The sequence below is a fragment of the Taudactylus pleione genome, unplaced genomic scaffold (genome assembly GCF_031769625.1).
Source record: "Taudactylus pleione unplaced genomic scaffold, aTauple2 ptg000149l, whole genome shotgun sequence".
Classification (NCBI taxonomy): domain Eukaryota; kingdom Metazoa; phylum Chordata; class Amphibia; order Anura; family Myobatrachidae; genus Taudactylus; species Taudactylus pleione.
In genome coordinates, this window is record NW_028284551.1 from 1,669,039 (window position 1) to 1,687,042 (window position 18,004).

General features: G+C 42.3%; 1 protein-coding gene across 3 annotated transcripts in view; it reads right to left on the reverse strand.

Moving 5' to 3' along the window:
• GSPT1 (G1 to S phase transition 1) overlaps nt 1–14,977 on the reverse strand; it is an 84,338-nt gene extending 69,361 nt beyond the window's left edge. For 2 of the 3 annotated variants that reach the window (XM_088474225.1, XM_088474224.1), the window contains exons 1-3: nt 14,584–14,977; nt 2,585–2,632; nt 1,286–1,324 (exon numbers count right to left, since the gene is read on the reverse strand). In XM_088474225.1, coding sequence (XP_088330351.1) covers nt 1,286–1,324; nt 2,585–2,632; nt 14,584–14,776 — 280 coding nt within the window. In that variant the 5' untranslated portion in view covers nt 14,777–14,977. The remainder of the gene's footprint in view (nt 1–1,285; nt 1,325–2,584; nt 2,633–14,583) is intronic. The other variant, XM_088474226.1, reaches the window with a different exon arrangement.
• Nucleotides 14,978–18,004: the final 3,027 nt, after the last annotated feature.

Below are 18,004 nucleotides of genomic sequence, written 5' to 3' on the forward strand. Positions count from 1 at the left end.
TGAAGGGCACTGAAAGGGCATGTGTGGTGGTCTATACAAGCGTTCATATATTGTGGTAATGGACAATGGTCTGGCTCCTAAACTTTTAAGATGGCTCCTAGATTTTACAAAAATTTGTCGAGCCCTGCATTAGATGGTCTCTGGGATTTACTCACAAATTACATAAAGGCGACAGTAAGAGTAAGTAGTGTTTATTTAATTTAGTAAATAGGAGTCACTGATAACATTTTTGATAAAAGAGTGCTTTTTAGTCACTGACTAATCAATGTACAGAGTACCTGGAGCCACACTGAAAGCTGCAGCAACCTCTGCTAGTTATGATCTTAAATATCACATTTTTATACCAAATGTTCTTAATTCTCAACATATCAAACCTGTCACTGCCAAGTGAGGCTGAAATTGTAAAATTAAATCAATTTCACCTTTGTGATGGAAAATTGTACAAACTAAAACTCCACCATCCTTGCAATCCCTGAACTGTATGGCTTACGCAAGGTATCATAATTGGTGTTCCTGCTAGGCTGTTTCAGCAGGGCGGCATGCCATGCCCAATTTTAAAAGGCTAAAATGCGTACTGTCCTTATGGAGGCTGTCTCGCTTATCACAGTCCAAAGCCGGCAGGCTTGGGGCCCCAGTCTCCTGATGCACCTCTCCCTGTCCCTTCCCGCCCTTGTGGACCGCAGTGTCCCATGGGGGCTAAAAGTTGGGGTGGATCAACGAACAAAGGGCGAATAGATGCCATGGAGAGTTTGGGGGCAGTCCAGCATCTCCATGAGTGTTGGGCAACCCCCTATAATGATGGCTAGGGGCCGTGCCATGAGACCACTCCCCTTCACCCAAGAAGTCTTTGACGCATTCAGATGTTCCCTGTTTCTTGATCGCCACCCTGAATGATCAAGAAGCTAGTATGAACACTACATAACCACACTGAATGTGAGCAGCTTTAGCACCATGTGAGGCCGACATAGTGGTCTGTTTGAGAGCCTCATTTGGAGTAAGCCACAAAGAAAGTACTCGTATAGTTAAGAAAAGGGATTTCAATAGGGACAGTGGTTAGTTTATAAACATTTCCACCAAAAAGGAAAGATTATTCTGCAAGGAGTACAACATTTCGATCACTTCCATACGTAATGAATAGTGCACATAAAGTGACTTCAAAATTACTTATTTTACGATAGTTCCAATGCAGAGACTTCCCCCCCCCCCATCTAGTACAGGTTGCAAAACTATCATGAACCACATTCAGCCCACACAAAACAGCCCTGAACCATCACCATGTACTCACCAACAGGTTCGGAAATCTCCATGCCAACAGCATTGGAACCTGAAAGTAATTAAAACTGTGATGCTTGAGCACAAAAATACTGTTCATACATTTGGCAAGACTTAATATGGAATACATTTGTGGCCGCTAAAATGAAGAATTGATTACATAATGTAACCAACGCATGCATTTAATTTCCCACAAAATGTTCACAATGATGTGAAATGAAAAAGTCTGCATAGCAATATATTTAACCGAGGCATTACTGGATATATCTGACCATAGGGAGCATTGAGGAATACTAGTGGTCAGCACTCACTGACCATTTCAAAGTCAGACCTATGAGCATGAAAATACTATGGGGGGAATTCAATTGAACGTAATGTTGAGTAGCACTGTGAATGAGTGCTTGGAGCTATTCAATTGTGCAAATCACACATGACAAGTCAGGAGAAGCAGTTTACCTCGCCTAATGCCAGGGGTTTAGTCGTGGAAAGCAGCATTCTCAGATTTATGTGCTGGGTGTGATTCTGAGTGCAGGAAGCCCGCAACAAGCACAGTGTGATTTCTGCCTGCCCCTCAGGAGGATGCAAGCAGGAATACTCTAGTCGCGGGTTTACAGTGTGGCCAATTTAATAGATAGATTGTAAGCTTGCAAGCAGGGCCCTCTTACCTCTATGTCTGTCTGTTATTACCCTGTTTTGTTCTATAAATGTTTCCAATTGTAAAGCGCAACGGAATATGCTGCGCTATATAAGAAACTGTTAATAAATAAATTAAATAAATAAATCCAGGCAGGCATTCCTGGCGCTGTTCATCATATTCAAATGAATTCCTTAAATTGACACTAAATTTTATCTATTTTGTATATACAAAATATTTCTTCATTTGATTATTTCATTTTTATCTCTATTCATACAGCTAGTGCGGTTTGTATTTTATATTTTTATATGTTTGGAATCCGTATATACATTATATACTGAAGTTAAATTAAAAGCTTTAAAATTTAAACATCTAGTGTTCACTTAGTACCACACAATATTTCATATTGGTGACAATGACACTACCCCACATTTGTAGTTTTTTTCTTTTTCATACAGGGGAGAACTTGGGCCCTTTGCATGTGGGCAGGCAGCTTTCCCCAATATATATATTTTAATTATTCACATTTTATATAATTTTGCATATTTATAAAGCAATCCAAATTTAGGACTCATTTCAGAGCCACTTGGAGATAATCTTTTGCTAATGATGTGGAATAGTTGGCAGCCAAAAATAAAAATACGTAGAGAGAATGAAAACTATATAAGAGCCAAATACCTTCAGAAGACTGAGACTTTTCTTCTTGTGCAGAATTATCTGTGGCATCTGGTTAAAAAAACAAACAAAAAACACCACATTATTAGGAGGAACAGCACTGCTTGGCAGACGCAATATTTATGCAGAGGACTCCTGAATGTATTTCATTATCCATTATAGATCAAATATAGCCTTTTTTATTGTTTAATAGAGGTGGCGCACATCTGAATCAGCAGCAGTTAAAGCAGATAGGACATTTTTAGACAGATTAACATTTTACCAGTTAATTTTTAAACAGAGAAATTCAAGACTCACATGTAGGTTAGGTCAAAAACTCAACTTGCCCACTTAAAAGTGGAAAACCCAAAATTGAACACATGCATATACCTTCTGTGGAGTTACTGTACTCGTTGGTACCTACAGAATATATACATGAATATAATTTTGGGCACGTTTTAGCGATTGCCCCCTGGTTTATCAGCTACTGAAAACTCCTCCCAATTGTTAAATTTCAAGGTCACTGCATTCTATAGAGCAGGGGTGGGCAATAAGCGGCCCTCCAGCTGTTATTGAACTACACATCCCAGCATGCCTTACAACAGTTGCAAAACTGTGGCAGGGCATGCTGGGAAGTGTAATTCTGCAACAGCTGGGAGGCCGCTTATTGCCCAGCCCTACTATAGAGTGGGTAACATAAGACATCACTGCTGTCAGTGGCTTACTTTTTATTTTTACAACTTTTCAAAAGAACAGAACAATGATTTAGTTCATTTTTCCACCTGTGTAAATGTAGGCTACAGGTAGCATAGTTTAAGTGAAAATTTGTCTGGCAATAAAGGGGGGTGGGGGTTTAATGTACAGATGTGTCCTTTTTTACTGTGGCTTCAGTCGCGTCAAATAGCTCCTCGTCACAGTGTCCAGTGCACCTCAGCCGCCCCACTTCTCACAATATGCTCTTTATATAAATAATTAAAACACATACAAGCAACAACTGCATTGCTAGCATACTCTGATCAATAGGGTGTGCAATATTTGTACGTGTGCAACAGAGTCTGGATCTGTGTAATAAGGGACCTCATGCCACAGTGGCCACGTCTTTTCCTCATGCCAGGTGCTGCTGCGCTTCATCTGAGACATTGTACGTGTGTAAACCCAATTCCTGTGCAGTTAAAGTTGCAGCCTAGTGTCTCTAGTACACTGAAGGTGGCTTTTAGCTACATCTGCCATGCAAAATTTAAAGAGGAAAATTTTTTTTTTTTTTAAAAATCGGTAACTACTCCTCTGAGCTTCTGTCGCGCTGGGCGTCTTGCGCCATATGGAGTCTGGATACCAATTAAGTCATTAAACATCTGTAGCTATTAAGGGAAATAACCAATGCCACTTTCACACAGAAATCCCCCCCCAAAAAACCTGGCTTTTATCCGGTATTTGATGCACATGTTTTTTTTTTTTGCCAGTTGCTGCCTGTACCCCCTTCACACAGAACAGCATTTGGATTAGATAATTTGTGGATCAACCCGGGTATTTCTTCTTTAAGAATAGGTCAGCCCTGGTCACAATTCCTAGGACTGCGACCCTGGTAAAAACCAGGGTTGAAGTCCCGGGAATTTTCACCCGGTTTGACCCTTTCACACAGAAAAAAAGACCAGTATTGACCTGCAAATTACCGGGTCCAAATGCTTGACACGGCAATTTGCTTTTCTGTGTGAAAGGGGTATTAGATATATATTTCCAACATGCCAGACTAGTGTTGCACTATCCTTGCACCAGTATGTGTTACCTTCTGAACTTGGACAAGGCCAAAGAAAATCTGTTGAGGTTATCCCTTTTTTTAACATACAGTCAGGTGCATAAATATTGGGACATTGACAGAATTTTCATATTTTGGCCTCTATTCACCACCACAATGGCTTTGAAATGAAACAAACAAGATGTGCTTTAACTGCAGACTTTCAGATTTAATTTGAGGGTAATTACATCCAAATCAGGTGAACGGTGTAGGAATTACAACGGTTTCTATATGTGCCTCCCACTTTTTAAGGGGCCAAAAGTAATGGGACAAACTAAACATTCCTAAATCTAACTTTCACTTTTCAATACTTTGTTGCAAATCCTTTGCAGGCAATTACAGCCTGAAGTTTGGAACGCATAGACATCACCAGATGCTGGGTTTCATCCCTGGTGATGCTCTGCCAGGCCTCTACTGCAAATGTCTTCAGTTCCTGCTTGTTCTTGGGGCATTTTCCCTTCAGTTTTGTCTTCATCAAGTGAAATGCATGCTCAATCAGATTCAGGTCAGGGGATTGACTTGGCCATTGCATAACATTTACACTTTTTAGCCTTAAAAAACTCTTTGGTTGCTTTTGCAGTATGCTACGGGTCATTGTCCATCTGCACTGTGAAGCGCCGTCCAATGAGTTCTGAAGCATTTGACTGAATATGAGCATATAATATTGCCCGAAACACTTCAGAATTCATTCTGCTGCTTTTGTCAGCAGTCACATCATCAATAATTACAAGGGAACCAGTTCCATTGGCAGCCATACATGCCCATGCCATGACACTACCACCATCATGCTTCACTGATGAGGTGGTATGTTTTGGACCATGAGCAGTTGCTTTCCTTCTCCATACTCTTCTCTTCCCATCACTCTGGTACAAGTTGATCTTTGTCTCATCTGTCCATAGGATGTTGTTCCAGAACTGTAATGGCTTTTTTAGATGTTGTTTGGCAAACTCTAATCTGGTCTTCCTGTTTTTGAGGCTCACCAATGGTTTACATTTTGTGGTGAACCCTCTATATTCACTCTTGTGAAGTCTTCTCTTGCTTGTTGACTTTCACACATATACACCTACCTCCTGGAGAGTGTTCTTGATTTGGCCAACTGTCTGTTGAAGGGGTTTTCTTCACCAGGGAAATAATTCTTCCGTCATCCACCACAGTTGTTTTCCGTGGTCTTCTGGTGTTGCTGAGCTCTCCGTTGCGTTCTTTTTAAGAAAGTTCCAAACAGTTGATTTGGCCACACCTAATGTTTTTGCTATCTCTGATGGGTTTGTTTTGATTTGTCAGCCTAATGATGGCTTGCTTCACTGATAGTGACAGCTCTTTGGATCTCATATTGAGAGTCGACAGCAGCTGATTCCAAATGCAAATGTCACACCTAGAATCAACTCCAGACTTTTACCTGCTTAATTGATAATGAAATAACGAGGTAATAGCTGGGTATACACTAAGATTTTACCCAACAATGCTAACAACTAGACCAAAGCAATCCCGAAAACCCAAACAATCCTTTCAATTACAAATGGTCTCGTCCCTGCAGGACCTGTCAGATAGTTGTGCTTTCAGAGAACGAGAATGCCAATTAGCAGACATTGGGGGAGATGTAAGAAGCCCTGGAGCGGTATCAGTGCACGTTATGTGCACTGATACCGCTTCTCCCCGATGTATGATCGAGAGGTTGGGCGGTAAATGACAGAGGCGCTATGCGCCCATTATTATCGGCGTTTCCATCTACAAGTTAGCAGCGCCGTTAACCTGGGCCATGTATGAACGGTCAGATCGCCTGACAGGTTGGTCCCGCTGTAGCAGTCGACAGTTACAGCGCTGCCCTATCCCCACAGCAGGGAGAGCGCTGTTCCTGCTGCCGGCTCCAGGCTGTACGAACGGATCTTGCGACACTTGCGAGATCCCGCGCATGCTCAGTGGAGCCATCAGGGACTGACAGCGCATCAGCACTAGGCTTCCCCTCTCCGGCCGATGAGATGTTTATACATCTCATCGGTAGTACTTCTTACTTCGCCTCGGTAAAGAGGCGAAGCAGGAAGCGATATAGCAGCATGTTAAGGGCCGCTATAATACATCTACCCCATTGGGCTGAGAGCCATACACACTGCATTTTTTCAACGATACCAAAACGGTGGGACAAACATAACGTGTGCAGCACACACTGTATCGAGACCCAACCAGATGGTTTTGAACCCAACATCAGGCCCCGGTGCCGAGTACACACTACACAATTAACCAACCCTCATATGACAGATACAGCCATGTCAGATTGAGAATCATATAGTGTGTACTCAGTTTATGCTTTAACTCTAAGTGGCGTAGCACAGGGTTCAAGCTTAATGTCTGAAATCTCCATGATAGGAGAAAGACTTTGTACAGGTTGAGGATATTAGGGTTACTTTAAACCAGAGCTTGGTTTGCTTTATCTTTTGAACATTATATCCTTCATAAGCAACCTTAACCATGATATGTGTATTTTGAGGTTTTAGCAAGCTTTAATATAAGAGCTGCATCTGAAAGTCAAATAAGGGGACAATTCAATTTAGTGCAATTTGAATAGCGCCGGGAATGAGTTCCCGGAGCTATTCAATTGTTCCCATCCTGCCCTGCACTTAATTCGGGTATTGCAGGTTACCGTGCCTTAAGTCAGGTGTTTAGTTGCTGCAACCTGCATTCTCCAATTTAAGTGCGGCTGCAATGCTGTTAGCACATGCGTTAAGCCAGAAAGCAGCATTTCGGCGCTAGTTTAGTTGGATTTCTGCTTGCATCTCAGGTGGGTGCGAGCAAAAATCGTCTAGTTCGGGTTAATAGCAGTCAATTGAATAGCTCCAGGAACTAATTCCCATAGCTATCCAACATTGCACTGAAGTGGAATCACCCCCAAATATTTAAGCTTACACTTCATATATTTAAGGATGCTAAGAGGGGAATTCAATATGAAACGTAATCTTCGCTGTCGAAGTTTACGTTTCATATCAGAGATTTTACCTGGGATAAAGTATCGGGCTCGCGCCCGCTTATCCCCGTATTCAATATGAAGGTAACGAAAACGGGACCTGGCGAAGTGGGATTTGCGTAAAGTTACGAAATTTTCCTTAAAAAAATTGTAGGACCCCCCTAAAGTTGTAAAAACATGGGGGATCACTATGGGTACCCCCATTTTAGCCTGCAAATGAAAATCGGGGATTTAAATAGCCGCAGCAGGTGTTTTTTTCCCAACATTGAAGAAGTGTTGCAGAAGAGCACTTAGGTGATTTTTTTTCGTTTTTTTTAAGTGGTCCCATCAAATTTGGGGTACATGAAAATGGGTACTAGCATATTTTTATGTACCTAAAGTAAGTTTTTAAAAATTCTGCATTTGTGCACCTGCCGCTAATAGCCTATTCTAGAAAACACCTGCCGCATACTTGCAGAATAGCCCTGAACCTATTTCCCTATTGTTAAACAATTTTTTCCCATTTTTTTTTTCACCCCAATTTTTAAAATAATTTTAGGGGTGTCCCTATTTTTTTTTAAACTTTTTTTTGACAGTTATCTTTAAATGTCATTTCCAGGGGTGCAGGCTATTTTTTTTAAGCCTGCACCCCTAAACCCCAATTCTGCACTTTTTTTCGCCACCTATTCATTGGTGAAAAGTCAACCCCGTTTTATTTCAAAGACTTTTCGAACCTGCGAAAAGTCTTTGAAATTGAATACAGTGTAAAAGGAAAACCTGCGATAATGACGTCATAGGTGCGAAAAGATCGCAAAAACAATGTTTTCGCTCCCATATTGAATTCCCCTATAAACCTTTGTATTAGCCATTACAAATAAAAAAAATAAAAAAAGACACCCTTTCTGCAGACCATAAACAACCTTGAAGCATTCTTAGAACTTGCTTGTCCATATTCTAGAGAAATGAAAAACAATTTTTTTTTATAAAGTATGTAAATGTTTCAATAACAAATTCACTAGTGAGAAAAAGAACAAGCCCCACAATAAAAAAAAAAAAAAAAAGAACAAAAATGAACGATAAACAGACACCTGCTGCTACAGATAATAAACACCAGCAAGTACAAGACTTTACACTTACAATACACTAAGCTACCAACAGAACACCAGATAAAATAGTCAAAAGGTCATCTTGACTCATATGTTTGCCCTAATCTGAAACTAACTGCAGTAGGGCCAACAAGGTCATTTTATGCTGTGCTATTAAAACAAAGCAAAACTACTGAACTCAACATATTAGAAGGGCTCTGAAAACATAATTTTTTAAATGGAAAACACCAAATAACCTTGGTCACATACTACCATATACAACGCAGGGTCTTTCCACATCAGATCACCCAATTCATAAAAAATTGAATGTCCACCTCCCATCTCAGATCCAATTTTGTAAAAAAAAAAACATTTATGCCAAATAACTCAACTGTCTGTTAGTTTCCGAAATATTGGTTTTTCAATGTATTAAACTATTTACTAATTGTGGATTATTTGGACCCCTAAAGTAACTTTCTCCTGAATCCAAATCAAATTACTTTATCTGCCTTATGTTTCGAGTTACAGCAAAAATGCAAGCTTTTGGAATAGAATTAAAAATACTAGGTTAAATCGACATTAGATATCCCAATTTTTTTTGCCAACCTCATTATTTATTTTTCTCCACTATGAAAGAGTACCATGCTGATTTTTTTTGTATGATAGTAATGTAGACCTTTGTTAAGCACCTAAAAAAAACTGGAATATCTAATGTTGATTTAACCTAGTGTTTAATTGTTCCAAAAGTTTGCATTTTTGCTGTAACTCAAAACGTAAGGCAGATAAAGTAATTTGAAATTTGGGAGGAAAAGTTACCTCACGGGTCCTAAATTTGGGGCGATTCCTTAATAAAGACACGTGATGCTTCAAATAAACTGGAATAAATAAGCCGCAATTAGTAAATAGTTCAATAAAAAAATAATTAAAAATCAATATTTCAGAAATGAATGGTCAGTCAAGATATTGCCAGAAATTTTTCTTTAGTTCAGAGACTGTCAAAATAAAACTAAGTTTAAAAAAATCTGAGATGGATGGTGGACACACCTGGTTGAACAGACATGAAATGACCCTGCAATCACTTTTTTGCAAGAAAAATGGGTCATTTATTACAGTATAATACAAAAAAGTAAAAATAATGGGTCTCAAGACTCAATTCAATGCAATTTGAAAGGCGCTGGGAAACAGTTCAGTTATTACATTTTCCAAATCACGCCCTGCTCTTAAGTTGGGAGATGCATGTTACCGCACCTTAAGCAGTCACAATAACCTGCATTCTCCAACTTCAGTGCTGACCATTAGCGCAAGCATGAAAACAATATCACGGCACTAGTTTAGTCTAATTTCTACTTGCACCTCTGGAGGGTGCGAACACAAATTCTCTAGTCAGGGTCAACAGCACAGTCAGTTAAATAGCTCCAGGAACTCATTCTAACAGGTTTAGTTCGTGGAACACATGCAGAAAAGACACACGCTTCAGTCACATTTCCAGGCAGACCTTTGTTATAATACGTCAGCAAGACAAAACACTAAATAAGCATAGCAGGATAAAATAGTTGGAAAACCAAAAAACTAATTACTTCCTAGAGCTCCACTCTGATGTGATTCAAACAAAACTTTTTTTGCCAGAAAACATTTAACCTCATACTTTAAATGTGCATTAAGCAGGCGGACTGAGGAATGTGTATAGATAATCAGACCTTACTATTTGGGTGTATGCATAATCTCAAACTGTGCTCACGTATAACCACGAACAGTAGTTTGACAAAGATAAAAACAGCTACACTGGAGGCAAAATTGAGAATGTCTTGGGCAAACTGCTGGAATGTGGCAAGCTCTGGCTTGTTAACATAATGGGGAAAAAAAAAAAAAGTTTTCTTAAGAGTGTTACATTCTATTTCATAGATTAGAATGTGAGAAAGCAGGTGTCTGTCATAGGGAACAGCGCTAACGTGGCTTTTTTCCCCCCATTAAAGTCTTCATACACAGTGGTCAAACACTTCCAAGCTCTTATATTTCAATGGGGTAATCAACATTATATAATGCATTTCCTACAGTGGTGGATCAACACCACTTGCTTTATCAAGCATGGTTCCAGCAGACAAATATAGTCATTTAATATGGAGATCACTTTAGCACAGCTTGGGTCTATCCATGGTCTGTGTTCAGATATACTGTGAACGCAGCATAACAGTAATTTGAAATAGGGATTATTGATCCCTCTAAAGAAAATGGAGATCATACATATATAGCAGGGGTGGAAAAAGCACACCCAGAATTAGGGTGCTGGCGACAACATCCTTGCCCACATCTGCCTTCTCTAACATCAACTGTTTTGTCAGTGTTGGACATAGGGTGTAGACATGTTTCCCTGCTGATGAAGGTCTGCAGTTAAACACCTCATCCTAAAGCCACATATATACTAGACGATAAGAACAATAACGATATCGTTCATTGCATACAATATAATCCAGTTTGTATGCATGAGAGTTAATGCGTGCTCCCGTGGATAGTTAACGATGTCTTTCATCGCCCGTACTTGCAGGACAACCAGATGATAACGTCAGGTTCTGCAAGTATGGGGATTAGGGAGGGTGCAGTCACTGAACGATATCGTGCACGACATCTTTCAGTGTGTATGCTCAATGTCGTTAACGACATTGAGCCCGGCAGTGCAGGAGAAACACTTAACGATATCGCTCATGGAGCATATCGTTAAGTGTGTATGTGGCTTTACTCTCCTTAGATATTTTTTCCCTAGAGAAGTACACAGACCTCACTACTCTTTTAGAACACCACAAATATGCAGGGACATTGCATCTCTGACGATAGCCACCTATCAGCACAAGGGGCTAACAGAAATAAGATACATAAGCTTCAATTATGAGCACATTACGTGCCATATACAATTGGATTCAATACTTAACGTACAAGGAAAAGGGCATGTACCCTCTGACTTTTACACCCAAAGCTATTCAATAACAAGCATTTTTCCTCGTGCAGTTAATCCATAGATTCAGGGATAAGTTTCCGGAGCTATGGGTTAACTCAATTGCGGCAGCCACGATAAGGGCAGAAAGCCCTACTTACCGAGGATTTCTGTTCAAGCCTCAGGAGGGGCAAACAGAAATCTGTTAAGTGTAGCCTGCAACTGAATAGCCCTGGGCACTGCTTCAAGGCTAATTGAAGCCATCCCTAAGAGGAAGACATGATAGTTTCTCAGTGGCCAGAGTGAGGAGCATTCAGGTTATTATAAGTGCTTATTTTCTGCATAAAGGTTATACAGACAGTTTAAACCATTAATAAAAAGTAAACAAATATTCATATTAAACTATTGTCACCTAATTAATTTCCCATCTTGATATAAATTACAAAGAGTTATCATAGGGTCAGGTGGGGTGCCAAGAGAGGTTTTATGTGGACTTCCAAAAATATCATGCTGGCTCCTAGGCTTCAGATCCTCATCCACCTGTGTGTATCACTAGCGAGATACTGGATGGACCTAGATATTAAGGGCTCGTTTCAATCGATTGCGGATTAAATAGCACCGGGAGGGAGCTCCCAGAGCTATTCAATTCAGCGCGCTGTTAGGTCGGAGAATGCCCATTCTCACGCCCACCCATAAACAGAGTGTTTAGTTGAGAGAACGAGCATTCTCCGATTAAACTGCCCGGCACGAGGCTGCTTCTACGGCGCTAAGGGCAGAAAACAGCATCGCGCCTGTACTTTTGTAGGATTTGGAGCCTGGAGGGGTGCGAGAAGAAATTCTTAACAGCGCGCTGAATTGAATAACTCCAGGAGCTCCCTCCCGGAGCTATTTAATTTGCATTCGATTCGAGCCCTAAGTGAGCAATTAAATTCCCAGCGTGGCGATGAAGCTACCAGAAAGTGCCCAGAACTATTTAATTGGCTACTCTGTTAATATGCGACTAGCGGATTTCTGCTCACACTTTACTGAGATGTGAGCACAAATCCAGCTTAACTAGTGCCTCAGGGCACTGCACCCAGTACTTAATTCAGAAAACAGCAGTTTAGCGCAACTATTAGTTGTATATTTTACAAAGGTGTCCCTCTACCAAGCAGGAGGCTGCTACATACTGCCATTTTTCATGGGGCTCTGCTAGTTCTTTGGCACTGAACAAGCAAATCCATTAAATTTAACAGTGGAAAGGTTTGAATGGGAGCAATCACAAGTATGGCCGGTATACACTAGACGGTATGTCGTCCGATCCGGCCGGATAAAATGACATATCAGGCACGTCGTCTAGTGTGTACCCTCAACGTCACTGACGATGCGCACTCGCACGCATAGTCAGCTATATCGCCCGTCTGACCTGCATGAAGGGCCGACATCGTTAGCAGGGGCAATGTGTATGCTATTGTAGCTTTAACAGTGTTTTTACCCACCACAAAACGAATACTCTATAAAGGAGAAAGCAATCAGTTGCTCTCAATCCATCTTACAACTTCTACAATGCCTTGTCAGCTAAAAAAACTATATTATATAATTTATTCAGCACAGTTAGGGCTCAACCAGGAGTAGACAAATTCCAGGTCACGATTGCGACAGTTACATGAGGTCTAGCAGTGAGAAAGAACCATCAATGCATTAAGTGTTTATGTTAAGAAAGCATACTACTAGACAGAATGACCTTTTATCCCACTGTAATGTCTCATTTAAAGCAGCACTGCCCTGCTGCTTTGTGAAGTTCCAGAAACAGTATGGTAAAATAGTGTTACCCGGTACCTCTCAATCTCTGCACTATAGGAGGCCACAAACCTTTTTAAAATTTCCTGTAGGGGTGGTAATGTAATGCGGCAAGCTCAATTTGTTTTGTTTATCTACATAGTTACTAATTGTCCATAGATTCACACAAAGGAAATGAATGGAAAAGGGATGAATGGTAGCCCCTGAAGAAAGACCATTGAGTAGGTTGATTTTATTGTCGCACTACCTAGATGTGCAGCTTTAAATACATTAAAGTGACGCACTGCTAGCCGCTAGAGTAAGTGTTTAAGACCTAGTGTCTTCACCTGGAGCTTGCAGCGGTTTGCAACCAGTGCAGGGGACCAGAGCCCACCATCACACAGCGGGGCTGTATTGCTGGTGTGTAGCACCCTATGGGTTGTCCCAGTACTACACTATTATTGGTGGACTGAATAGAAGCAGATTCATTACATCACTTTATACAGCTACAAAGATTTTTTGTTAAAGATAAATGTTTAAAATGTGAACTTCAGAGGGTAATAAGTAATTGCTAACATATGGACCCACATACTCTGGCATGCTTGTACCAATGGTTTGTTCATCTTGATACAGAAGGTATTAAACACTGTTTTTCTTAAACATTGGTACAAGCATGCCAGAATGCAGGCATCCTTATGGTAGGTAAATGAAACCAATCGGTTCCAATGGCCACATACCCACTAGCATTCGTGGCAATGATAAGGCTTGTTACAGCGGATGCTCCCAGGCTGTCTGCTTAGATTACTGCCATCTACCACAAGCAGGGTAAGTGGAGTGTCCTCCATTAGATGAATCCCACTAAAAACGCAGAGTTCCTGCCATTTACCACCACATTAGTTGTTAAAGCCCTATTACATAGGTCATTTGGAAAAGATGCAACAGCCTCATGAGCGAGCTTACAGAGTTGAAGAAATGTAATGTTTACAGTAGCTACATGCTTGTGCATTTTCTCACATAAGAGAAACATTGCATTACGAAGTATATGAGAGACTTTCAATAACTATGGCGAGGAAATCGGCACCACACTTCAGAGATTTTAAACCAGGTAGATAGCTTTCCATGACTAAAGAAATGATAAAATGACTGGTTGTGCCCCAATGCTTTACAATGTCCAGTACCCCCCATATTGCACTGAGGCACATTACACCCTGATCAGGCTAATTAGCTTTAAATATTCATAGAGCTTAACATCACATAACCGCCCACAGTACAGTAAAATCAGCTTTTGGCTGCGGTAATGACAGCTGCCCCAAGCACTGAGATACACCCCATGCTGTACTACAGCCTCCGACAATGCCTGAGGTGAGTGTGGAAGAGCCGGCTGGAGCCATTACGGTGCCTGTCTCCCATCAAACCGCCGGCACCTCCCTCACAGAGAGGAGACCTGGGCGGGGGGAGCGAGCTCCAGGCCCGGGCTCCTCAGTGTGCTACAGCCCCCCAACCATCAGCCCTTGGCCCGCTCTTTACCCTCCTCCTCCAGCCCGTCCGCAGACACGCTGCCCCGAACCAGGAAGGAAGGCACGAACTCCGCGGCGTGGACATTGGGGACGAACGGCTTGGCGTTGACGTTGAGCTTGGCCAGGGACGAGTTGAGTTGGGCCTCCGGGCCGTCCACGTCCGCCTGCTCCCAGGAATCCGGGGCTGTGTCGCTGGGGTCCATGGTTTCCGGGTAGCTGCTGGCGGTAGTGACGGAGAACAGCGTGGGGCGGAGGCGGACGGGCTTCCCGCTCAGGGCGATGAGACGCGGCAGCTGTAAGGCTGGAGACCCGGCTGCTGAACCCGCTGGCGGCGGCACTAACCCGACTCAGCACTCACTCAACGGCTCCTCGTGTGTTGCCGCGACGTGACTGACGTAAGCCGGCGCACGGGACGCGACGCAGAGGGCGCATGGTGGTAGTTCCGTCACACAACCTGCTCCATTCCCTGACATGGGGCGCGCCTAACCGTGTGCACCACAACCCCCACAATCCTTTGCGCGCGTAGAAGCGGAAGGCCTCCCATTTGCCTTCCCTATTGCGGCCTGAGAGGGTTGCTGGGAAATGTAGTTCTTTCCACTCAGACTGTGCAACGACTACGGTTCCTGAGGTGTGAGTGGCATGTACTGTACACATAGGAGTAGGCTATAAAAGCTCTATTCATGGGCACGGCCCACTTGTTTTATCCACTGGTGGTCGTTTTTCAGGTTATTGTAGCATGACATGATGTACTCCAGATGCTGTGGGCTGAGCAGCCTGAGTTTAAAATTCTGGAGAAATGTACAATGCTCTATTGTAAAGAGATGTTCAGAAATGGGAGAGCTAGTTTGTAGACAGTACTTTGGGGCTGTTGCAGAGTTGAATACAAGTCAGATGTGCATTACCTGGAGCCAAGCAACTATAGGCAACGCAGAGTATTTGCTCGTATACAGAGTTTAGCAAACCTGTGTCTACAGGCTGTGAAAAGTTGTGCATAACTAGATGACTAAAGAATGGTGTTGCGCTAATATATATCAAATAATGACAATCAATTGACACGGCAGAAAAAAAGATCAAGACGCCAATTTAAGTATAATAGATATAATATAATAGATATAATAATATATTATCCTTTATGTAACATGTATCAGATAAAACAAACACACAATAATATTACACTGTGCAAATTTCTTACTAATATTATCCACTATCTCTATAGAGACATAAAAACACTATTTCAATATATTATAAGAACTGATTGTTGTAAAAGGCCCCCTTTAGGAACCACCACCATATTTTTTGGAAACAGTCTGTCCAAAGCAAAAACCACGTTCTCACTGGTCCTTTGTATAGAAATAATTGTAATCTTTAATCCTCAAGTTTCAGACCTCCGGGTCGGTAGCCGTAGTCCGCCTAGGGAGACTGTGGTGCTGTGAAGGGCTGCTGCTGGGAAGGCACCCAGTGTTTAAGGCAGATAGCCGAATGATCCTGGCTTTTGCAGCTCCAAAGGCAATAATCAAGTCAGCTCGTGACCGCCTTTACCGGCCACCGTATCAATCCAAGTCCAGCATACCAGATAGAGCTTCGCTTCCATGCAAAAGGCGGCTCCCGCAGAATCAAATGAGAACAATATAGATAATCAGGTAAGTATCCGGCAAGATATAGCAAACCGCTGTTGCGTTTTGCTTCCGTTCACAGAGGCTTTAACAAAGAGCATTCAGTAAATGCTCCTATTATTAGATGGATCTCTTGTACGAGGAAAAGGGCTGATGCAAGTGCGTATTAATAATAATAATGATGGAGTAGAGATTTACTTATCTTTCCAACTGTAAAGTTCTGTAATCTGTTGGATAGTCAGAGGGAAAGATGTTATGGACATATTACTTTATTTTGATGAAGGTCTGTAGTCCAGAACCCCTATTGATATCCCTCAGAAGAATGGTATTTAGAATGATATCGCTCGTCCTCAGATTTCCCAAGTGCCAATGTTTGTGCAGTTGAGCGATTATTTGCTATTGCGCATGCACAGAAAGTTCTGAAAACCAAAACAACGCATGCGTTCACCTGAGTGTACACAGACGTGCTGTTGCATGTGTAATCGCTGACATTAGAACTGGCGGCGCAAGACCACGGGTGTTTCTGGGAAATAGTCTGAAGTGTGCACAGAAAAGCTCATCTCAGGGGTGTCAGGTTGCGGCCTAGGATCGGCCGTTGCTCACAGCGCCAGCTTCCCCTGACCTCCCGAGCAGTCAGATGCCAGGCATGGCGGTGGGTGACGCGCTGAGGCTTATACCTGGGGTCTGCTAGGACATCCATGTGCTCGCTCCATGATGTGGTTTCTGCGGTTACCGTCATGGGTACAGCCATGATAGTTTATATCCTGATATTCCCTTTACCCAATGGTAACATTGGTTGCTGTCAGCTGACACTATCCTCCAATGTACTGCTACCTTAGGGTATTTAACCTGGTTCTGGACAACAGGAAGTTGCCTGTACAATGTTGTTATTTCCAGTGAAGACTTGCTGTTGCAGCGTTCCAGGTTCCAAGCTCTATTGCTTCTAGTGACTTTTTCCTTCCTAGTGTTTATCCACAGTCTGTGTACTCAGTACTTCTACTGAATGCAATCTCCTAGAGTCATCTGTGCCAGTTCTGCGTCTGAAGCCACAGTGGATAATATATATTGCTACGTTAGTGATCATAACACCCAGATAAGCAACCAAGTGTAATGGTGCCCACACACATACCGACGTTTCATCCAATTTGGCCGACTTCGACGAATCGTGACGACAGATCATGTAAAAAATGGCCAAATTGTGAGTTTCTACTCTTTCTCACGATGCCGATGCGCGTCCCTGCTCGTCGTACATCTCATCTTCAGATCTGCCGTGCTGTAGGGCAGATTAGCCAATCTGGGATACAATGCACTGGCTGCACGATAGATATTTTTAACTCCAAATCGTGACCACGACTGCCTGGGGAGAGTTCAGGGGAAATCATGTACATCGGCTGATTGGGAGCAAGTCGGTATGTGTGTGGGCACCTTTAGGTGCCCTAGTGGTGAGTAAGAAGTAGATGAAACTAAAGTAGGGAGAAGCATAAGAGGGTAGAGGGCCCTGCTCGTAAGAGCTGAAATTCTAAAAAGGAGGGGAAGACAAACAGGTTTGACACAGATGGGGTAGATGGGGAGGAAAGAGCTTGTAGCAGAGAGAATGATAGCTGGAAGGCTTTGATGAAGTAGTGGGTCTTGAGAGCCCGTTTGAAGGATTGCAAAGAGGTGGAGAGTCTGATGGGGAGTGGGAGAGAGTTCCAGAGGTGGGGAGCAGTGCAGGCAAAATCTTGGAGGCGGGAGTGGGAGGAACTAATCAGCTGGCATGAAAGGCTGCGTGCATTAGTTGAACAAAGAGAGAGGAGAGTGAAGGGAGATGAGATCAGA